Source organism: Rhodnius prolixus, unplaced genomic scaffold (assembly GCF_049639745.1).
Source record: "Rhodnius prolixus isolate KJV_2025 unplaced genomic scaffold, Rpr scaffold_3, whole genome shotgun sequence".
Classification (NCBI taxonomy): Eukaryota; Metazoa; Arthropoda; class Insecta; order Hemiptera; family Reduviidae; genus Rhodnius; species Rhodnius prolixus.
The window spans coordinates 48,479,731-48,503,127 of NW_027411603.1; the positions used below are offsets into that span (position 1 = coordinate 48,479,731).

General features: G+C 30.8%; 3 protein-coding genes across 10 annotated transcripts; 2 read left to right on the forward strand and 1 right to left on the reverse strand.

Annotated features, from left to right (window-relative positions):
* Window positions 1–175: 175 nt before the first annotated feature.
* spn-D (RAD51 DNA repair protein spindle D) lies at window positions 176–12,887 on the reverse strand. Of its 4 annotated transcripts, none has more exons than XM_074126262.1 (10): window positions 12,258–12,887; window positions 3,429–3,684; window positions 2,240–2,347; window positions 2,024–2,133; window positions 1,518–1,645; window positions 1,125–1,231; window positions 855–1,039; window positions 646–774; window positions 384–566; window positions 176–304 (listed from the first exon to the last, which is right to left on the reverse strand). In XM_074126262.1, exons 2-10 carry the CDS (start codon window positions 3,448–3,450, stop codon window positions 272–274), a joined length of 1,005 nt encoding a protein of 334 aa, XP_073982363.1. In that variant the 5' UTR covers window positions 3,451–3,684; window positions 12,258–12,887; the 3' UTR covers window positions 176–271. The 4 variants fall into 4 exon arrangements, with proteins under 4 accessions (XP_073982363.1, XP_073982364.1, XP_073982365.1 ...); XM_074126263.1 differs by lacking the exon at window positions 3,429–3,684 and adding an exon at window positions 5,188–5,346; XM_074126264.1 differs by lacking the exon at window positions 3,429–3,684 and having other exon boundaries at window positions 12,258–12,883.
* Window positions 2,699–13,207, forward strand: LOC141453263 (periostin-like). Of its 3 annotated transcripts, XR_012457882.1 has the most exons (15): window positions 2,897–3,037; window positions 3,121–3,219; window positions 3,962–4,026; window positions 4,173–4,318; window positions 4,392–4,565; window positions 5,422–5,553; window positions 6,069–6,237; window positions 7,300–7,509; window positions 7,661–7,798; window positions 8,321–8,436; window positions 9,530–9,720; window positions 9,879–10,032; window positions 10,119–10,241; window positions 10,670–10,853; window positions 13,060–13,207. XR_012457882.1 is itself a non-coding variant. In XM_074126253.1 (14 exons), the coding sequence occupies exons 3-14, from the start codon at window positions 4,023–4,025 to the stop codon at window positions 10,760–10,762; spliced, it is 1,650 nt and encodes a 549-aa protein (XP_073982354.1). In that variant the 5' UTR covers window positions 2,699–2,842; window positions 3,121–3,219; window positions 3,962–4,022; the 3' UTR covers window positions 10,763–10,936. The 3 variants fall into 3 exon arrangements, 2 of the variants coding, with proteins under 2 accessions (XP_073982354.1, XP_073982353.1); XM_074126253.1 differs by lacking the exons at window positions 2,897–3,037; window positions 13,060–13,207 and adding an exon at window positions 2,699–2,842 and having other exon boundaries at window positions 10,670–10,936; XM_074126252.1 differs by lacking the exon at window positions 13,060–13,207 and having other exon boundaries at window positions 10,670–10,936.
* Snx3 (sorting nexin 3) lies at window positions 13,187–23,330 on the forward strand. Of its 3 annotated transcripts, XR_012457883.1 has the most exons (5): window positions 13,187–13,361; window positions 14,292–14,387; window positions 18,299–18,429; window positions 19,262–19,386; window positions 21,762–21,888. XR_012457883.1 is itself a non-coding variant. In XM_074126266.1 (4 exons), exons 1-4 carry the CDS (start codon window positions 13,188–13,190, stop codon window positions 21,865–21,867), a joined length of 501 nt encoding a protein of 166 aa, XP_073982367.1. In that variant the 5' UTR covers window position 13,187; the 3' UTR covers window positions 21,868–23,330. The 3 variants fall into 3 exon arrangements, 2 of the variants coding, with proteins under 2 accessions (XP_073982367.1, XP_073982368.1); XM_074126266.1 differs by lacking the exon at window positions 18,299–18,429 and having other exon boundaries at window positions 21,762–23,330; XM_074126267.1 differs by lacking the exon at window positions 21,762–21,888 and having other exon boundaries at window positions 18,948–19,339.
* The last annotated feature ends 67 nt before the right edge of the window (window positions 23,331–23,397 follow it).

A 23,397-nucleotide genomic window follows, 5' to 3' on the forward strand; every position in this document is an offset into this window, starting at 1 on the left:
GGTATACATAAGTATATACAGCCTGTTTTCCTGCCTTAGCTTCCGTTTGTTGAATAGAGTCTGAACAAATATGTTACTGTAGAACGACGGCATTTTTATGAACTTAGATTCAATTAGTTTAATTTCATGCTTTGGTGAACAAAATTAGTAGGAAATTAATGGATGTAACAAAATGTTTTACAAAATTACTGTTTATTTTCATAGTAAGGACAAGTACGTTATAATTCTCTGTTTTTTTTTTTTTTGTTTTTTTTACAAGCAAATTGACCTACTAAGTAACGTCTGTCAAACCATCTTTCGTGATCTATATAATTTGATAAAACAAAGGTTAGTTAGTTTGATAGTTACTTTAAATTAAAAAAACAAAACAAAAATTAACTTACACTGAAATGTGCAACAGTTTCTGGAAGATTTGGACTTTTAGTTACAACAGCTGAAAACACATTATTATATCTACCAAGTAGTAAAGTTTGTGGAATTCGATGAGATAAACTTTCTCCCAAAGAAGGTGCCAAATATTTACTAAATTTACTAATTTTTGTTGTTAAGTGATTGGTAACGATAACCTATAAACAAAAAAATAATAATTCGTTACTTAAAGACAACATCAAAAAATGGAAATACTTTGAACGCATGAATACTTGCAGCAAGATTATACGTATCCGCTAACTCGTACAATTGATTTAATACTGAGTATATGAGCCTTGTTCTCTCTAAAGTATTTGATACGTTTAGGAAAGGAAATATTATACTATCTACAATTACAACCTTTATCTGAAAAAAAAGGAATCGTGATTTAAGAATTATTAATCGTTCTTAAAAAAAGTAAGTTTTAAAAAAAAACTGATAAGAACCTTAGAATTTTCAGCAACAAACTGTTTCAAAATTTGCACTGCCGCCAGAAGTTGGTAGTGATTTCTTGCAGGAAGATAGTGCACTTTTTCTAACATCGTATCCGCAGAAAACTTACTAATACTATCAATAAGATTATGATGTTCCGCTACTTTAATGCAATAATTGTAAGCGCCTTCAGCGATTTCTGTTCATAATAAAATAATCATTCTATTTTTTCTTTCAATATACATATAAAATTATGAAAATAATGCCTTAAAGAATAAATTTACCTCTCAATCTGGATACAGTAAATCCAAAATCTGTATCTATGAACACTGCTTGAGCTTCAAGTCCACCGAGACATTCAGGGACTTGAACAGCTATACATAACTGTAAGCTACCAAAAATAAGTTCGTAACTATAATATTTGTAAGACATTAGAGAAAATACATTAATTATATCGGAAGATACATTTCAATTGTATAAACTAACTAAAAATACTTATTCAGCAGGTAAAATCAAGGAATCATTTATAGGTACAGAATAAGGTCATCTTCGCTTTGTCCCTCGTAAAGGAAAAGATACTTACTAAACCGTCCGAATGGTTGTAGTATATCGTGTATGGTAGTTTCTAGATGATGATCATTAGTAAAACATAATTTATTAGTATTAAATTTACTTACGATAAGAGTGTTTTCCCAGAACCTGGGGGCCCACAGACGTGAAGGAGAGAATCTAAACGCACTCCTCCACCAAGTATACCATCTAGTGCTTCACTGAACGTTGGAATACTTTCGTTCAATTCTTCACTCTATAACAAGTGTTGGAAATACGTTGTTTAGATTTGTCTGAACATAAAGAGGCATTCAAAATTTTGGCTATTAATATTTTTTATTATGTCCTTTAATTTCAGAATCCTAGCAATAGCTAAGAGAGTGGAGTTACTTTCTAACTAAATTGGTTCTCTTATTTGATACTTCTGGCATTTGGAGACTAGGGGAGTTACATGCAAAAATGTCTGATAGAGTAAATAAGTAAGATCTGCAGCTAACGATAAGTAAGCTAGAAAATAAATATAGGAAAAATATTCGAGAAAAATCATACTGGTTAAGGTTGGAATGGAAAGTGACTGGAAGAAATAAATTAGAGATGGCCTTAAAAAGAATTAACCATTTAATAATAAACTTACTCTTAGAAGCAGGGCAGCAGTTGTGATGCTGGGAAGTGCAACTAATGCTTTTATATCACTAACCGAATAAGAATATTGTTTTAAAATTTCTTCAGCGTGTTCATGAATTTCTGAAAAGAAAAAAAAAACAGCGAATTTTACAACAATATTAATATGTAATTATTATTAGAAAATATTTTTGTTCCTTCTCGTTTTTTCATTGCATTTCTTTCTTACTTTCATTTTCATCGAACAGATCTTCAAATATAGTAAATCCTGAATTGGTTAGAGCATCAATCAATACTTGCGGCAGAGGAAATGTATATAACGGTCGCATTCTTCTATCTGTAACAGTTTAAAGGACGAGTTTAGTTAAATTTTGGATTATAGGCATTCGTTCATATGGAAAGAGGTTTACCTTTTAATTTCTCTTACTTTTTTTGGGGGGGGGGGGAAGAAAAGTAGGAATTCTACAGTGGTAAATATTAAAAGGAATTTATAAAATTCTCTTATGGTTGTACCTGGATGGAGTCAAGTAACTTAAAAATTATTCATTAGAATAAAATTCGAAATAAAAGAATTCATATTTTTAAGATTTCTCTAATCAATGACAAACTCATCTTTTTTTTTCGGCCCTTGCGACAAATAGGTATCATTATATTGTCAACTTTGGCCAAATAACCAATAAGTTATTTTAAAATTATAATTTAATACCAATAAATATACACCAAATATGTTAATAATTGTTGCAATGGGTGCTAGTATTAACAGTATTTACTAAATTTATCCAAAATATGCGACCCTGACCGACGATATGGAGTATCCTTGGCGATAAGAAATGTGAGTTTAAAGTTTAGATTTGATAATATCTTTTGTTTATATCAGAAAACTAGATGTGTAAGGGTCAAATTGTAGACGTATTTTTATTTTGACTGAATGTTTAGTTTCATGCAGCAGCATGAAATTTCTAATGTTCATGGTATTTTTATATGTGTGTGATAGTAATCATAATGCATTAGCTATGCATGAAAAAGGGTCACTATAAATTGGCAAAATTTCTGTTTTGAATTTAAATTTAAATTCAAACTAATTTAATTCTATTTATCTTCCTTTTCCAGACCAAATGTATGCGTAATAGAACATATTCCTGGTACTTCACACAGAATTTTTTATGATTGTAAACACTGGAAACCAAGAACCATATGTGGTCAAAAACCGTAAGTAAAATTCAAAAAATGTATTTAAGGAAGGGTGAGTAACAATTGAATTCCATAAGATTATTTAATTTTCAACTGAATACAATTCTGTGCTTGATCTTGATGGAAAAGTACTTGCTTTCGTTCTCTAAATCCGAGTTTATCTAAGAAATTCTCGTATATACGTTACTAATAGAAGTAGAATCTATTTCCATCTGAAATAAACTCACAAATAATGGCTAATTTCTGCATACTCTAATGAACACTACTACGTCTTTTAAGATACTAATCTAATCCCTTTCCTTATGTTGCTTTTCGAAACCAATGATGAGCAAATCCTTCATTTAACACTTCTTTCCGTTCAAGTCCTTTCCAATTTGCAATTAACCTTCAAAGCTGTTAACAAAGATCTTTTCCTTGTAAATGGTGCATCGTAAGCTACACTGAGATTCTGTTCATGAAGTCTCAATCATACCTCTTCCATTTCTATAATAAATAAAAAACCAATGAACAGACAGAATGGATGTCTAATTCGACGTATTTAAGGACGAGGAATCTGAAAAACTCTTCTCATTCATTGAAACAGGTCTTATTTTATATTATTAATATATTTTACTTATTTTTTTCTACACCGAAATGAAATTATAAAAAACACACTACAAAGTTTGTTTGCAGTATTAGAGCTCAGAATTTGTAAGTAATTTTTAGACATGATTTCAAAACATAATATCTGAATTAATTTCTAACAAATATGTAATTTCAGGATATTAAAATATAACTGTTGTGAAGGGTATTCACGCATTGAAGGAACTAATGGCTGTATTATGGGTAATTAATGTATTTATTTTTTTTCATTTTACATTTACATTCTGAGTCAATCATGTTTTTCATTGCTTAGTTTGATTGTAAACACTGTATTAGATTAGATTACTTAATATTACGTAAATATTAGATTTAATACTTTAATTTTTCAGTGAAACCTCTAAAGAATGTATTAGAAACCGCTAAAGAATTAGGAGCTCGTAAATTTGCAAAACTTATAGAACAGAGTGGAGTTCGAAATCAATTTGTTCGCGAAGGAGCCATCACACTGTTTGCTCCTCATGATGATGCAATGAAGGTGCTTTATGTTGATAATTTTTTTACAAAAGACTTTCTATTGCTTGAAAATGTTATTTTATTTAATAATACAGTCTATAGAACCAAGTTTGGAACAGAGCATGGTACCATTTTCATCCAATTTGAATAATTTAATCAATTATCACACAATGGATAATCGCTTGAAGAGTTCTCTGTTCGAAGCGGATATGATGATTAACACAAAATACGAAGGATATAAACTTAGACTTAATAAATTTAGCAGCTGGGTGAGTAGAAGTTCGGTTTTATTATTATTATTTGTTTTTTTTTTTCATTTTTTAAGTTAAACACGATCAATTCCCTATATCAGAAGGCAACTTAGTCCCCAATCTTGGGCTTTACATTGAAAGACTATTAGTAATCCTCATACAAGACTGGAGAGGATAGAACTCAAAAGACCTTCCAACGACTTAAAGGCAATAAATTAGTTATATTCCCCCTCAACAAACAGGAATTATTAATTTGTATTTATTAAAGCCCAATAGCATTGAACTGTAGGGTTCAATCAAACGCTCAAATTTTCAAAGAAGCTAATCCTTGAGGTCTGAAAATTCTTTATTCTATATCTATTCTAACCATTTACACAGACCGAAAAATCACTTTCATCTCAAAACGTCAGAATTAATGGTACACTTTTCTTCCATAAAACTCCCAGGCGACTTAAAACACAAAAAGCTCGCGATCCTATCACTTAAGTACGAGACTCAATAGTTACAGATCTGATGAAAAGTTACCATTGGGAAATTCTTCTATTCTCAATGTGTTGATGTTATACTTGTTGCTTAGTGTAATAGTGAGCTGAGTGTAACTAAATAAAGATTCTAATAAAATATAAAAGGAAGAGTCAACCTTGCATTAAAATCTTCATTTGAAATCAGAAACCGCTACTTCTTGGATGAACTTTTCAATTTTATTCACGAAATTTGGTCACCATTTTTCAGAATATAGCAGGCATACTTTTTGCAGCTGACACCCAAGCATAATCTATTTGAGATAAACCCCTGGCACCTAGAACATACTTATTTTAAAGTACTTTATTTTCCAAAAAAGATTTTAATAATTTGTTTATACCCACCACCCTAGATCAACACGGTAAACTGCAAACGGATTGTAAATAAAGACAATGAAGCAACCAATGGTATTGTACATATTATTAATTCTGTATTGAATCCCGAGGACGCACCTCAACGAAATATTGCAGACATTTTATTGCAGGTAATTGTTTTAAATGAAAGTTAACAGTTTATTGATAAAATAGGCGATTCAAAATTTCATCAACTTCATTTCAGTAGCAAAAGACTCCTTTTTTTTTAGTAGTTCTTCTCAAAACTTAGTATCTTTACCTTTAGACTAAAATCTTAATGACAGTCTAATAAAATATGGACAATTTTTATTTTAAATTAACAAGCATTCCTTCATATCATATAATAACAATAAAAATATCTTTGTAAAAAAATATATACGATTCAACCGTACAAACTGAATACGGAAATAGGTATTCTCCAAAAAAGGCTTCCTTTGGCCATTACCGAAAAGTCTTTTCACCATAATTTAAGGCTAAACGATTCACTTAAACATTTGGTTTTAATTTTGTTTAATTGAAGAATACTAGACATTATATTCACTAGATAAATGCAACACAGATATAAGTTGAATCAGTGAACAATTGATAACTATATGAAACGATTATAATAAACCAACCCTATACTAAATCATTTCATTAAATAAAGGATGGAAGATTCAATATATTTTCACAAGCCATGGAAAATACGGGTACATCAAGAATGTTGCGAAAATCCAAATCTCCAGTAACAGTCCTAGCTCCGACTGATGAAGCATTTAAGTATATGAAAAGATCAACTTTACAAAGAATTTTAAATGATGATAAAGCTGGTGAAGGTAAGATTTATATTTATTTTAATTTTATGTAAAAAAAAGAAAAGAAAAAGGAAAATTAGTACACTGCAAAAATTAAAGAATTGTTTTGTCATGAACGTATGAAAGTTAAGCATCTCTGCTCTGGCTGCGTCGCCTTGGAAAACAGAACCTGTCCTTTGACACTTTAATAATAACAAAGAATAAGATTTCTTTTTGAAGTAACAATATTCTTCAACTTTCATGTGCTTATCACAACATTTATACTGAGTTTTCTTTAGAAATTATGATCATATTTTCTCTTATCTATAAGACTTAACCCAACAAAAAAAGAAGTTCTGAATGCTACAAACATTCACACCCAAAAACTCTAGGGAATGTATTGTTTAGATTCGGAATGTTGAATGTAACCACAAAAAGTAATTGAATATTAAATTGTAAATAAGATTTATTTTAATAAATATTAAATGAAATTTTTGCTGTATTTGATGGATCGAGCCTTTAAGAAACTGGGAGACAAGCAGAATCTACTGATTTTAATAGAAACCCGTTTCTCTCAGTTTTTTGTTTTGTTAGGGTAGTTCTAATTGTTTGGTAGGCGAGTAAGTTCATATTGCTACTCTTTTTTTCCGCAAGGCTTTATTTTTGATTACCTATTAAATAATTAGAATAGTATGATTGTTAATATTACTCAATAGAAGTTAAGATTAAAATCATCAGTTGATTTTTTTTTTTTTAAGTTTGTCTTCCTGGTGCTGTTGCTTTTATGATTAGAAATTGATTGAGAAAGAATCTTTGCCGTGTTTTTTTTTGCAGTTCTACTGTTAAATGTGTAGTTGAGTTTGAAGTGTCGAAGTGCAAAAATGGTTTATTTCTGTTATTATTTCCTTGTAATGATGTTTCTTTTGCTTTCTCTTACTTCTCATAAGAATAAATTATTAAAGTCGATAAGCTCAAGCCGCAAAACTCCCCTTGAAGTCCTCTTAAGTCTCAAAAAGTGGTTTTACGTATTGGTCAGTATGTATCTATTTACTAGTTTACATATCCCAATTTAATTTTCTTAACCATTTCCACATTTAATTTTAGCATTAATTAAAAATCACATTCTGCCGCACACCCTTTGCTCTGCGGCAGTAATAGGACAACATAAGCTGAAAACCGAAAGTAAAGACAAAGTGATCATCGAATGCAATGAAAATGGTATAATATTAGATAACACAACTTCCTTAGATGAATTTTTATCAGGTGAAAATGGAGTTATTTATGTCACCAATAGAGTGATGCTTCCAGACAAAGGTAATTATTATGTTATTGTGTTTCAACGAGCAGGCGAATTAATGATGAAATAATATTTTCGTTGTTCTTATTGTACACATCATTTGATATGTGTAGATTTACTAATTTCATCATTGAATTCTAATCTATAGATTTACATTTTTATTTCCAGCCAAATGCTTAACGAAATTAATGGAAGGTCTACAACTTAATACTTTTCTAAAATTGGTGAAATTTGCAAGAGTTGATGAAACATTCGACGAGTCTGGAGATTATACAGTCTTTGTACCAACAGAGGATGCAATGTCAGGTATGTTGGAATAAAATACGTCTTTGTGTTTTCTTTTGTTAATGAACAGACTTACATACTAACGTCTTTTGCGCAATTTTTATAAAATTTAAGTTTAGGACGATAAATAGAAAATTATAATGAAGTTTATCACATCTGTTGTTAGTATTTATTAAATGTACAGTCCAAGATTGAAAATATACAATGAAGGTAAACGAGGAACTTGAAGAAATATCTTCAAGCATGCTCTGCTAATCTGACCCGTCATTGGGAAATTTCAAAACAATTATTTATGTATAGGTTGACCAAATTAGGCGTATCTTTCTTTTTATTAGTTTCAAATCCATTATTGGCATATCTCCAGAAACATGTCTGCCTAGCTCCAGCAAAGGTTGCTTTCAAAACATTCAAGTCCTTCAACATGATGAACTATTGTGGGGACATGTATTCCTCCATTTGTGATTGCATTTGTTTCTTCTGAATTTTTTTTTTTTTAATTATTTCCAATTGAACAATTTCTTTTTAAATGTGGTTTTTCATTAGGAGTACAAAAGGAAAAACTTAATGAACTTTTCCAAGACAGAAATAAGGCGAAACAATTTGTACTTCATCATACAATTCAAGGGAAACTGAAAGTGCAAGAAATATCCGACCATCAAGTATATTTAAAATACAGAAATTTTAATTTAAAAAGCATGTTTTTTTTTATGGGTCAAAAAAGTATTCATACATTAAGTTGTCTTACTTTATCTACTGAACTTTTGATTTTTGCTTCAATTTCCCTATTATGTAGAACTTTCGACCAACGGACCCAAAAATATTGAATTTGCTTTCATCAGAGAAGACTAAATTTTTCCAAAAATCAAGCGGCTTATTGGCAAACATTCCATCGAAATCCAGTCTCTTAATTCGTATTGAATGAACGATTTCTTCCTCGCTGTACTACCTTTGTACCCAGCTGCATGTAGTCGATTTTGGATGATCTATGAACAAGGATCCCTGAAGTTGACGCGAGGTTTCCCAAGAGTTGGCGTGCACTTATCATTTGATTATTGGAAACTTGCCGCATCAGATTACGCGTTACTCTTACAGAAACTTTTCTTGGCCTCCCAGAACGTTTTGCGTTATCAGCGGAACTTGTCTTAAACTTTTAAATTATATCCTGGACGGTCGCATAAGATAATGTAAGTTCCCTCCCTATGTGACAATAATTAAAACCTTGCTGAATTTACGCCACAATTTTGTCTTTGAATGCGGAATTTAATTCGACCGATTTTCGCCCCATTTCAATCAATTTATTAATAAGAACTAGTATTTTTGCCAACACGAGCTTCTTAATATCAATTTGGACTCTAGCCTCTCTCTCACTCTCTCTCTCTCTCTACTGAACGTATGTATATACGTAATAAATAAAGCTTAAATTCACAACAATCCAGCTGTATGCATACTTATTTTGAATACAATAAATTATTTTCTGCCTTTTAATCAATTCTTTATGTTTATAAAAGAAAATGAGAGCCTTAAATTCATTGTTATTTTTTTCAGTTTCATTGCTTAGTAAGAAGTCATCCTAGAAACAAAAGTTCTGTAGATTAAATTTGAAAAACTTAGTGTATGAATACTTTTTTGGCCCACTTTACTCGTATTTACTTAGCAACAATTACTAGTTTTTTGTTCACTTCAAGCCAATGTATTTATTAAATGTTTTAACAAAAAACTGCCTACTTACAAATTAAAATCTAAATCATGAAGGTGGCTAGGTCATTGGATGAAGAAAATTCTGTAAGGTTTCACATAAACAGAAAATACCTTGGTATTGATGGCGCAATAATTGAAAAAGAGAATATAGAGGGAAGAAATGGAATTCTGCATGTGATTAGTAAGCCGTTAGTTGCCATCAACAAAGGATGGGATGAAGTCTTACAACAGAATAGTTCGTACAGGTACATTTCTTAGAACTTCTTTTTTTTAGCACGTCACGAATTTATTTAATTGAATCATTAGACATTATAGACTATTTATTCTAAATTATTATTCTATTTATGCTAAATATTAGTTGTGGAAATGTAGTAATTAAAATTATGTATTTTTTTTTATTCAGCACCTTTATGGACGCCATTCGAAAAACTCCTTTAAGAAATGATTTACGAGCTAATCTTTTTAAAACAATATTTGTTCCAACGAATCAGGCTTTTAAGAATCTTGGCCAAAGTTATGTAGATCAATTAATGGAGAATGCAACATATCTAACTGAGGTACTTTTTTTTATTCACCCTGAATGTCATCAAAAATTTTAATAAGTACTATTTAAGTTAATAATTGTTTGTACTTTTTGAATCAGATACTGCAGAATCACTTTCTCATTGATTTTATAACCAAAGAATCATTACAAAATGGAATGTATTATAATTTTCCTACTTCATCTGGGTTTATTGAAATCTTTAAAGAAAACGACGTACTTACTGTTAGTATTTCTCATAGAAATTTATTATACGAATATAAAGTGAATTTTTATTTAAACATAATATAAAACAATATTGTGGGAAATTTGTGACAAAACTCACTCGAAGACAAGCACTGAAGATCTATAAAAAAAAAATGCAGTTACAAAAAAAAAGAAGAATAAAACACGGATTTCATTAGAATTTGTCCTAAAAGAAGGTCTATTTACCAACCTTTTTTTATTTTAAACATTCTAGAAGTGTGGTTATTTCGTATTTTTGCAAAATTTGAAATTTGGAGGATTTCACCAAAACATTAGTCTGCTTTTGAACAAACTTTACCATACCATTGTCGATCAGAATTATACAACACGAGCTAAATGTTATGGAAAAAGCATGAAAAAATACATTATTATTCTATTTCATCCAATAATTGTAAACTAATTTACAGGTCGAAAACGCCTTGGTAATTAGCAGTGATATATTAACCAGAAACGGAGTGATGCACATCATTAATGAAGTGTTACATAAAAAGAATCGATAACTGAAAATTAGTTGGATTAGCAAAAAAAAAAAAAAATGAGAGGGGCACGTGGTTAGGCCTTGTGATCACGGAACGTGACTGGAGGATGATGGTACAAGTTGTAAATAAACCCTTTTTAATAATACAAAATTTAATCATTTTTGTGGTTAAATTTCATTAAAATTGTGATCTTAATATTGTTTCTTTGGGGTGGTGTGAACACTCACTCGACTTTCCATAACTGAACTTACTGGCTAATAGCATCTAATTCACTGATTTTCTATTCCTGAATTTTAATTCTAATAGCGATATGGGCCGACCATAAATTTCTCAAGCTGGTAAGTAATTTATCATTTTTAGCGATTTACACTATCAACTTCTAAAGGGCTCAATTCGGAAAAATCTTTAATTAGACAAAATTGTTCTTAAGTCAATCATTTTTTATTGAAAGCATTCGATTAAGAAAAACACGGAAAACAAAAAAATTAAAAAATCAAACTTTTTACGTAGGAAGACATTTCACCCTTACTAGTAATGCTTTTACCATCTGGACAGTATGTCTCCCTTCATTTTGTGATTGACACGGTATTACAAATAGATGGCGAGAACTAGGTTTTAAATTAGCGATTTAGTCTGAGATGCCTCTTGTCCTTTGCTGGATGCTGGTTGTTTATTTTTGGATTGGCACGATAGGCTAAGAAAACTTTTATTTCCTTGGTGTGGATTCAGCCCTTGAGCTGATCATGTCAAAGGTGAGACAATGCCTCCTGACTGCGTGGTTAGATCTCTGTTGCTTGGACACCGTATGAGTTAATACGCATAAATGACTGGTGGCCTATACCTAATAGAAAAAAAAAAAAGGAAGTCTCTTACCAGAAGTGCAAGGAGTTAACACTAAAAACGACATTGGTTTCAGTACCTAGGGTACAGACCGACCAAAAAGAGATTACAACCTACCATGACGGTTGAAACAACTATAAAAGTTTTTTTTGAGAAATTTATGTATTTATATATTTTGTAAAATGAATTTAATAGATCACTTAGCTACAAAATATTGGAAGGAGATACCTACTTTTTTTTTAAAAAAAACTAGGTTTGTGACTGCTGTTTATGTAGCTATACTTCGATACTCACAGGGACGCCAAATAGAAGAAGCAGCTAGTCCACTTTCCCCTTATGATATTACAGACAAAAGTCGTGGGTGTTCAATACTACATTCTTTTTTCACCTCAATAAGTTAATCTGGTGTCCAATCTTTAACATAGATTGGAGCATGACGACGCCAGGAGAAGTTTACTGAACCCAAACTTTGTAGTTCTACCTTTTTGCAAGATCGACGGTTTTCCTATAACTCCTAAGTGCGAAAGGTCTCAAAAAACTAACTTCTATTATCAATTTAAACCATTTTGACTTCTTCTTTCATGATATAGAATATTTTATGATTATATTTACATATTAGTAAAGTACCACTTTAAACTACTAAAAAACTAATTACAAAAACCTTTAAAATACTAACATCAGCTTTACTCTGTAAGATAGACCTCTTTCGTTGAACATACCAGTTTTCAGTCGTAATTAAATCTTAGCTGCTTCCTTCTCATAGTTTGGATGTTATGTGAGCGATACCAAACAATTTTGTATTTCTTTTTTCACCAAGTAATTGTTCTTCTTGGTGATAATTTTTTATTTTTGCTATAGATTTAACAAATTTTTTTCTTTCACGATACTTTTCAGCCCTTTCTGCAGAGGTTAAGGCTTTACGTTTTCTATTGAAAGGGGCTAATTCTTCATGAGTTTTTTACGATCAAGAGACTGTTTAGATCTTTCTGCGGGAGTTGGCGGTTTACGTTTTTCATGCAATTCAGAAGATTTAATTATTCAGGCAGTAATTTCTTTGGTTCACGATATTCTTTTGATTTCTGGGCTGGTGTTATTGCCATTACATTTTACCTTTTAAAAAGAGGACTGCTGTTTGTCGCAGATACAACACGAACTATTGACTTTAGCCTGTAGAGCACTTAATTATTCAATCTCTAGAAAAGTCAACCGAATAACGAATTTTAACTAGAACCTCTTATACCCGCGCACTTTTACTACATATGTGTAGTATTAGTATGTACAGTATGAACAAGCAACTGATCTACTTCTACATCTAAATTAAAAATACCTCCAAACAGAGTTATATTTCACTTAAACATTGATAAGCAGACAATTGTTTACAGACAAAACCGATTCATCTGTATCAGTAACTTTAAATTTATTAAAAATTTAAATTAATTAATTTAAAAATATATAAAATATAAAGAGACATTTCGTAGAGTACTGTTGGTAACACTGGATCTGAATGTCAGCAATGGCCACGAATGGCCGATGACTTACGTTTTGCGAGGAAGGCGAGATCGTCAGTGTAGAATATTCATTGCTTAGAAAAGTTGCAATACATTAAATGACAATAATGGCAGACACTACAGTAGATGCAACGAGACGACTTAATGTAAAAAAACAAACTCTTGATGATGCGTATGCAGCTCCTGCTAATTTTTTGGAAATCGATGTAGTTAACCCTGTTACCCACGGTGTTGCAAAGAAGAGATACACTGATTATGAAGTTCGAATGAGGGTAAGTATATTTGAAAAATAATAAATTTTGCTTTAATGGGTAGAGGTATTAAGACTTTTTTATGTCGAGAAAGCGATAGAACTTACCGAAACTGTTAAGAGGTGTGACAAGTGTTATAGAACTTAAATTCTGCAGCCTGAACTACATACTTGGCGTCGTAATCAAAATAACTCATTGAATTATCTTCTCAATTTCTATTATCATTTATCATATTCTTAAACTAGTTTCCCTCATATCTAAATAGGAAAAACATTGTTATAAAATATATTTGAAACTGTTAGACGTTACGTCAAAAACTTGAATTTCAAATACAATGAATTACATGTTAGATAATTTACTTTATTTTCTTTTTCCTTAATGAAATAAGGCAGAAGGACAATGTATTTGGTTACCGATAAAAGTTAATGGGCCCCATTTAAAGAACTACTTATCTGTTTTTATCTAATTTTGCGAAAAAATTATAAATTGCATTTGAAATTTTATTAATTGATTAATTTATTTATTTTTATTTAGTAATTTGTAGATATAATGTTGAGTGAAAAGATTTCTTATTTTTAAAATAGGGAATCCGTGAATTTTACATTGTCGGTAAAATGCAATGAAAGGCCTATTTTCATAAAATAGGAACCAAAGTTTATTTCCTAGACATTCCTTTATTGGTAGTGCACAATGCTTTTATAGAAAACTAAATTACAATAAAAATAATTACTTTTTGAAGACTATAATTTTTAATTAAGTATTGTGTCTAAAAACCTCTAATATATGTGTTAAACTGAACTATGTAAAATAAAATTATTAATGTTTGCAAGAAATATTGAAGTTTTCACTGAAATAACAAATAAGAAGAATAATATTAATTTTGCGGGTTGTTTAGGAACATGAAACGTAATATACTTGCCATTGTAAGAACTACTTTCTTATTTTTTTCAGACAAACCTTCCAGTGTTTAAGGTTAAAGAATCCAGTGTTCGACGACGTTATAGTGACTTCGAGTGGCTCAGAAATGAATTAGAAAGGGATAGCAAAGTAAGTTTTACTTATTGTAATATGATTTTTCTCTGTACTTTTAGGTAATCTTACTTTTTATCAATAATTCTAACCGCTATAGCGTGATTTTTCTCTTGAAAGGAAACAATATTGATGTGGTGTCTTCCACGATGTGGCCTCAAGCCTTCGTTCGAGTGTTCTCTCTCTTCAACTCATTACTTTTTTTAAAATTCGTACTTAATGAATCGATTCTTCTTAGTTAGTTGTGGACCAGCCTCTTCTACCTACATTCTGACTTTCAGTGGTGATTCCTCATTAAGTATTCTTGGTCGCTTCTTTAAACAATATTTCTACAGGCACACCAATCCAACCAAATACATTATTTTACATTATTTTGTATATACGCCGATGACACCACCATTTTTGTATTTCCAGCTTTAATATACTATTCTTCAAAACACTCACGACTTAATTAAACGAATTAGGAAATTAGGACAAAAAGAGACATATTAAATAAAGTGGAATCCCTATACAAATCTTAACAAGCTTGAACTGGAATAACTTGGTCAATTGCTCTACCGACTAATAGGAAGACGATCGCCACGACCACTCAACTAATGTATAGTGGGTTCTCTTGACTCTTTATTAGAACCAAACGCTTAAACTAACAAAAATTCAGGCCTTCAATCTCTGAAAAATTACAGATCTAATTATGCATTACACAAAGATCCCATCTTTTCATACTTAATAGAAGCAGCGAAATTCAAATGTTAAACAAAATCTATTAATTCTCTCTCGGCTATAATCTCTCTCTTTAGTCGCGCCTTTGGGTTGATATCCAGAAGGCTAACAGTAACCATCCATCTCTAAAATCATGTGAAAGAGTGACTGCACGTGATGGTTCGAATGTTTGTCAAAAATATGACCTCCTTCGCGCCATTTGTTTTTTACCGAACGGAAGTTTTCTACTTATTTCCTTAATTAAGCTTTAAAAATCAATTGCTTTTTAGTTTTTTCCTGATAGGCGGAGATACAATCTGGCTGCAATTTTGGATTCATTTTGAAAAGCCGGATATATATGGGGCTGAGCTCGAACTTGATACAAACTTTTTAAATTATATCTTTGACTAATAATAATAATAATAATAATAATAATGTTTTATTTGAATAGGGAAAACAAAATATACATATTCTTTTTATAAACATCAATGACATGGTACATTACCGTCTGTCAGAGTCTCATTTGAAACAAAAATTATTAACTTAATGATAAATACATATTTAACGAAAAGAAAAGTGAGGAAAAGAAAACTATATTTACATAAGAATACTAGTTTAAAGTGTTACTGTAGTATTTGATAATAATAATTAAAGTAGGAGAACCATATACAATACATAAATTAATAGTTAAATTCATTAACTAAATACCTCCTATAACGCATCGCACATTTTACAAAATTAATCAGAGCTCTCCAATTACTACCATTTAGTAAGCACAGAACTTCTTCTTTATTAAGCACGCGCTTATTAAAATATCGGATCCTGAACTCTCTCATAATGGGGCATTCAGCCAAGAAATGAAAAGTAGATTCAATAGACCTGAGGTTGCACATTGAACACAAATAATTGCGAGTGATCCAGGGTTTATAATTTAAATTTAGGCCTTCCGTTCGCACTCTAAATATTATTTGTTTAGAAAAGTGATCAATATTCAGTTCCATGTAATTTAGGTCATAATTTAGGCATTTATATAGTTCATGAAAACTGGCATTTCTAGCAAGAAATTCAAATTCAGACCTCTCAGCTGATTTTATCTTATCAATAATGGTTATCATTTGCTGCTTCCACTTAGGACTATACGCTCGTTCTAGTTCAACACCATGTAACTCAGACAAATGAACCCAATCTTGAAACCAGAAACATTGCTTTCTAACAACCTCCTTCGCCAACATGTGAGTTAATCTACTATCTGGATGCTCAGCAAAAATCTTAAGAATATATGAGAAGTGTGTACTCAATGTGTAGGTGAACAGTGAACATTTACCGGTTTCCAAATAAATGGCATAATTAGGGGTATTAATCGGAAGACAAAACATTTTTTTGATGAAGTATTTCTGAAGTTTTTCCAAATCCTCGAAGGCGACAGAACCCCACATTTGACTACCGTAACAAGCAATAGATCGCAAAACTGCATCAAAGATTTTATATTTCACCGTAAGATCAATAGAATTATTTGAAATGAAGTTATTCCATATACTTCCTAAACTACGTTTTCCTATAACCAATTTCTCCTTAATATGCGGTTTGAAATTCAAGTTAGGGGTCAGGCTCACACCCAGGTACTTATACTGCTTAATTACTTCAATTTGTTCGCAACCATACATCCATCTCTCATTAGCCTTGTTTCTACCACCCCCTTTTTTAAAAATCATAATTTTGGATTTGGATAAATTGACTTTTAAATTCCAAATTTCAGAATAATTATACAATTTATCAATCATTTCTTGTAGAAGGCTTGGCTGATCACTCAACAAAACAATGTCATCTGCATATAGGAGCATATTTACTCTTGTACCACCTATCATCAGTCCCCCCTCTACTCTTGCTGGTAAATCATGCAGAAATAATGAAAAAAGAAGAGGGCTTAACGCACAACCTTGTTTTACACCCGACTCTGTCCTAAATTCATCTGTAAGACCTTCATTACACCAAACTCTTGCTTTAGTACCACTGCACAAGCTTTTGACAGCTTTTAGACACTTTGTACTAAGACCCAAATTACTTAGTTTATAAAACAATGCATTACGGTCAATGCAATCAAATGCTGATTGAAAATCAACAAAAAAGCATAAACTTTAGTCTTGGGCTTCATCCATTTTAGATGAATAATGCTGGTCAGAGAGAATAGATGGTCAATGGACGAATGAAATTTCCTAAAGCCTGCCTGATGATACCCACTCCAGACGTTTCGTTTATCAGCCCATTCAGTCAACCTGTTCAATAGTAAAGAAGCGTACAGTTTGGATATACAATCCATAAAAGTGATCCCTTTATAATTATTTGGAGTGCTGGGATTATATCTTTGACTATACTCGTCGTGGTTTTTGTCTTGATATTTTTCATAAGATGATCATGTCATTTTGCCTTTTAATCAAAAAGTTTGAATAATTTGAGTGCGTTAAATTAAATGTATACATTAAAAATTTGAAATAACTTTACAGGCGCTATCTCTGTTTGTTTTTTTTGAGTTTTCAAACCCTTATTGCTCTTTAAATAATTGTGCTCTTTACACATTTATTTTAGATTTATTTTTTATTTGTATGATTAAAATTAATAGTAAATACAAAAGAAATAATTATAATCTTACACTATTTAAACCATTGGGTTTAATTGTTTTTGCAACGTTTCTTTGTATAATAATGCGCTTCTGGACATAGTTATCTTTTGAAACGAATGTGAAAAGAGCAGATGGATTATTATAACACTAATTGAGTATTTTAAGAGATTTGACGGCTTATTGTTTAAAAGATACAGAGTAATTGTGAGATGAAGTTATTTCCAATTTTGAAAATTTGTGTTTAATTTTACGTTCTCATTAAAATAAGCTAAATGATATCATGTTATGAAAATAAGTACATATAATCGTGTTGAGATAAAGTATTGAATTGTTTAATAACATGTTAATCATGTATTGCACATTTATTTATTTTTTAACAATTACAGAGACCAACGGTATTTGGGTTGGGTGGCTGAATCAGCACCGTTTATTACATTCAAACGGAAAGAGATTAAACATCAATATGTTGGAATAAACATTTTATAAACAAAACAAACGTAATTAGTAGAGGCATACAAAATGTTTTTTAATAATGGGAGAATTAAATAAATTACTAATATTGTATTTAGAGTCTGTCTAATGATTTTAACATTTGTCCCTTTCCATATTTCAGGTTAATTGCATTGTGAACATTTTTAGAAAACATATTGGTATTTACGTCACCACTGGAAAATCGGTTACTGAAGGCTACACGTGCTGCATATATGCTGACGAAGAAAAAGCCTTTGATCAGCTTAGCACGGGGTTGGTTAAAATTAACACACACCCACATACATATATGTATATAATGTTGCTTGGTTTTTGACCCCATGGAAACTAACAGAAAATTGATTGTAGAGAGTAAGGGGGGGAAAAAAATAACATTTTTTTTTTTACATTGCCGATGTTTCAATTTCTTATTCCATCATTTTTCCTGGACTTAGTAAATGATGTTATGGGTGCAGAAAAATAGATATGAAGAGCCGTGAAGATGATTGAATAAACAGTCGAAACATTGGCAGGGTAGAAAAGAATTTTTATTGTTTTTGGACCAATTATACATACTGAGTTATAATAAGTAATGATTGTTTCAAACATAACCACATATTCAATCCAATTTGAAAATAATATCAAAACTTTATTTTTCCAAAATGGATATTTTCGGTTAAAAACTCAATTTTAAAAATTACAATACTTCCTCTTACCTAGTGTAAGAAGAAAAATAAAGAAATTGAAGGCCATGAAAACATTGAAACTTCTTTATACATTTCCCTATATTTCAGATAAGGCTTCTTCTAACTTCCCCTTCAAGACGAAATACCTTTTTGAAGTTGAAACTGGAATGATCAGAGATTACTTTCATGTATTCTAAACCCAAGGTGTAATACCAGAAAGTGATCCTGCTGCTGATGGAATGTAATTTAATTCACATTGGGCTATATTTTAAAAAATACTAAAAAGCAACAAGAAGGATTTTTTTTTAACACAAAAGCCTTTTTTTTTTCTTTTTCTTTTCTTACATTCATTTTAAAATCCATTATTTGTATGAAAATGTAAAATGCATTACGTACTCTATAATTATGTATTCTACTTTCAGATCGTAGTGCCCCCGTTACCTGGCAAAGCTTGGAAAAGACAGATGCCTTTCAGAGGAGATGATGGAATCTTCGAAGAAGATTTTATCGAAGAACGAAGAAAAGGACTGGAAGTATTTGTGAATAAGTAAGAATTGTTTTTTCTTAATTTTTTTAAGATAAGAGATGAATATGCTGTTATATTTAATCTATAGGGATCTTGAATAAGTTGATGTTTTTTGTGTGTGTGTGAAAATTATTTTTATTTTTAAAATTTATAAAAAACATTTTATTGAAATCACTTCGTCGTGTCTCTGCTCGTATAGCCACCGCTTTTCTTTCAATGCTCGGCTCAAATTCATCAGTTGTAATCGATAACGATCTCTCGTGATTGTTTCCTTCGGTTTTAGCAGCATAATAAATTATGCTCAGCTTGATTCCAGCAAATGCAGAGCAGAATCTGAAATATCGTCGTAGATATTCGGCTTTGCATGTTGATGCAAACGCTTCACGATCTTCTACGCTTAGAGTTATTGTATTGTATCCAATTTTCATCGCCAGTCACGATGCAAAAAAAAAACCTTTTCTGCCGTTGAATCAACTGTTCATACGTGAAGAGACGTCTCGCGGCTTCAACTCGTACGGTACCCAGTGTCCTTTGCTTTTGAATCATTGCTAATGCTTTCAAACGTTTCGAAATTGTTGTGAGATTAACTCTTAATGAATCTGCAAGTTCAGCTAGCGTCTGTCATGAGTCTTCATGAATTATTGCCTCCAATTCTTTTACTTCAAACTTTTACGGCGTGCCAGTTCTTTGATCATCAAGATCAAAATAATTATTTTTGAAATGCCTATTCCAATCTCGGCATGTTGTTTCCGAAAGAGCATGGTCACCATAAGTCTCAATTAGAATTCGGTGTGCTTCAGCTGCAGGTATTTTCTGCACAAAATAGTGCAATAAAATTCTCCGCAAATATTCTTCTATGAGAACGTAATAATAAAATATTTGAACAAGTTGTTTACGCTAGGGCTCAATAACATACCCTTAAATTCAAGTTTAGTTATAGTACCTCATAATAGATTAGTCACCATCTCACTTCTGCTCTCACGTAGTACAGTGGGGCCAACTTTTGCCAAACAGCGAGAACTTATTCAAGGTCCCAATAGTTGAGTCTAAATCTTAACAGGTTAAAAGATTAGAAAGGTTTGCATTGTCACCTGTCACATATGAATTACATCCTCTATTTCAGAGGATTCCCTTTCCGACAGTTTTTTTTAATTGGTGTAAAACGGTTTTTGGTAGTTGGCGCAGTTATCCGGAGAGCTTCTTGGGCGATTGCTATAAATCCAATATCGTTGTCATGCCCATCACCTGTGTTCACCCCCCAAAGTGAATTCTATTGCTCTTGGAATTCTTGTTTTGCTCTCTTATCAAATATTTATTAATGATAAGTGTTAGTGCGCAACACATGGTTTTATTTTAGAACAACTATCATATGATTTATGTGTTAAGAACTTTATTAGTATTCAGTTTGTAGTTAAGTTGGTATTTGGTTTTGGGTTTTGGATATAGAGAAGCAGACAAATGTGGTAAATGTCGTATTTATTGTTAATTTGATGGCATATAAGTACCAAAATATTTATTGTTTATAGAAACGAGTTCGAGTTGCGAGTTCTGAATTGAGAATTGTTTGGTTGAATAAACTCCGTTGCACAGAATCCTGTTGTTTTGATCTGGATCCAAATATAATAAGAGCACTTCGCTGTTCCTGGTTCAGGTTTTTTTGAAATGGATGTAAAGGGATTTGATTCCACCCAATCCGTACCAAATCTTTAGACTACTAACCAACTAGTAACAAGTTTATTTTAAGTTTTTTAACGCCACAGCTAACATTAAAATTTATGTACATTTCAAAGGCTAGTTTTAATTGTTATAGCGATTATAACTGTTGTAGGTGAATGTTAAAAATAGTTTTCATTGCTTTGTAAGGGATATTGTTTCTTTTTCAAACTCTTCCATAGTTCTCCCCTATAACTGTAAATCTTCCCTTATCGATAAAACTAGAAGAATGCCAAAAGTGCATTCTTTCTTTTTTTATACCAAGTCTTTTCCAAAGTAATACTGTGAGAGAAAGAAAATGATTATTGGCATAGAGGTGGATTACCAGACGAGATCTTGGGTTCTAATCGACTGTTGGCTACGTACAGCTCCACTGTACGGTGATGAACAGAGTTATCTTAACGAGAACATTGTCCAAATAAAAGCTCTGGACGCCAATGACCTTCGATGTTGACGTACCTTAAAAAAAAAAAAAAATACTGAGGAAGAAAATGTAAAAGTGAGTTGTCGCTCCGGTCAAAAACTTAAATGTTTTCTACAGTTTTTTTGGAAAATATGCCTTTGAATACCAATGCTTTTATGATATACCTGATAGAGAAAAACACATAGCACTTAAATTGATTCAATTAATTGTAATAATTGTCCTAATTCGTAATTTTTTCATTTTATTTTTTTCATTATAGAATAGCTGGCCATCCTTTAGCCCAGAATGAACGTTGTCTGCACATGTTTTTGCAGGAGCCTAGTATTGACAAGAATTATGTTCCTGGAAAAATTCGTAATACATAATCTCTGAAAATTTAGTAAATATAATAAAACATAATAATAATAAAAAATAATAATTGTGTATTATTAAGTCGTGTACAGCTGAGTTTTGTCAGTCACACCTTTATATATCTCTCTGTTTATCTTGATATCTTTTTACGTTATTCTTTTTTAAATCGATTGTTTTTTTTTAAGGATGCTCTACAATTCTTTCATTCCAAATTATATATTATTTTATTAATGTTATCTTTTTTTTCTCTCGGTAAAAAAAGAAAAGATATGGCGAAATGTTTATAGTATCAATATTTTAAAATGTGTATATTATTAAAAAGATATATTTCTTTTCTTCTGAAAAAAGAAAGAAATTCTTTTAATATAATTTATTATAATCTCATACCTTTTTAGAATTTCTCTAGTTGCTACATAATATTTGAGAATATTTTTGTAATATTACATTAAACTATTTATTTTCGATATTATATAAAATAAATAAATATATTTATATATAATAGTTACGTTATTAAATAAATATAAAATTTAAATTACTATAAACAAGAATTTAGTTTTAAGCTTTTTTTTTTGTCTCAGTTTGTTAATCATTGGTCTACTTTTATAAATATAATTTATGTATTATTTAGATGCCAGTATTGTATATTTTATTTTAATTAGATGTATTCAGATTTAATTACTCTCCTTAGACTTTTTATTCAAATAATGTAGATTGTTCTCTATATTGATGTTTTCAAAAAACATTTAAAATGAAATAATAATAATAAAAAGAAAAGCTTTGTAATGATTATTAGATTGTATATAATTTATTTTCAATAAATCAAAATCTTTAATTGAATAAAAATTCTACAATTGCTTTTTCTTGTTCAACAAAGGATTGTATTGACGTATACAATTTTACAAAATTCAGTTTTTACCGGTATTACATGATTTGAGGTTCTTTTAATAGATAAAAATTGTTTTAGGACATTATATTCCAGAAATGAGAAATTGCAGGAAGTTTAAGATTAAATTAGGTTATAACTTAAAGCGGTTTCTGATTGATTACCTCTTTTTCTGTCACAGTCCACTGAGACCATCCACTCGTAAAACTTATGGAATGTTTTTTGGAATATCCTGTACTGTTACACGATTTCACCACTAAGTACGAGTAGTGGAATGGCTCACCATATAGAAACCACCAAATGTCCACCTGAGCTTGTTTAAGGAAGTAAGTAATCCAGACTAGAAGAAACCTAACTCTTGAATCTTGTCCATGCTATCTGTCCCTGACACCATCAAATCAAGCGAAATAAATGAGAAACTTGGGCTAGGAATGAGTATTTCACTCCTTTCTATCGCACGGGGCGTATTTGTATTGAAAACGTGCTAACTATATTTCAACGTAAATTAAAATTGCTTACAAATAAAGTGCACACCGATTAAAAGATTTTAGGGTGATTAAAAAAAAAAAAAAAAATAGTCTCAAAAGAATAGTTGGAGTGGCTACGATCGAATTTACAGGTGATTTTTGGTTTATCGTTAGTACCATTAACGTTTTATTTT

Bases quoted from the DNA above. Each gene is read 5' to 3' on its own strand.
- LOC141453263 (XM_074126252.1), top strand. From the start codon at position 2,961: ATGAAATTTCTAATGTTCATGGTATTTTTATATGTGTGTGATAGTAAT. The intron at 4,319-4,391 runs GTGCTTTATGTT...TTAATAATACAG, and splicing joins CTCATGATGATGCAATGAAG to TCTATAGAACCAAGTTTGGA. The intron at 7,510-7,660 runs GTAATTATTATG...TTTTATTTCCAG, and splicing joins AGTGATGCTTCCAGACAAAG to CCAAATGCTTAACGAAATTA.
- spn-D (XM_074126262.1), bottom strand. From the start codon at position 3,450: ATGCAGAAATTAGCCATTATTT. The intron at 2,348-3,428 runs GTGAGTTTATTT...AAACTGTTACAG, and splicing joins GCAGAAATTAGCCATTATTT to ATAGAAGAATGCGACCGTTA. The intron at 305-383 runs GTAAGTTAATTT...CAAATTATATAG, and splicing joins AAACTGTTGCACATTTCAGT to ATCACGAAAGATGGTTTGAC.
- Snx3 (XM_074126266.1), top strand. From the start codon at position 13,188: ATGACAATAATGGCAGACACTACAGTAGATGCAACGAGACGACTTAAT. The intron at 13,362-14,291 runs GTAAGTATATTT...TATTTTTTTCAG, and splicing joins ATTATGAAGTTCGAATGAGG to ACAAACCTTCCAGTGTTTAA. The intron at 14,388-19,261 runs GTAAGTTTTACT...TTCTACTTTCAG, and splicing joins AATTAGAAAGGGATAGCAAA to ATCGTAGTGCCCCCGTTACC.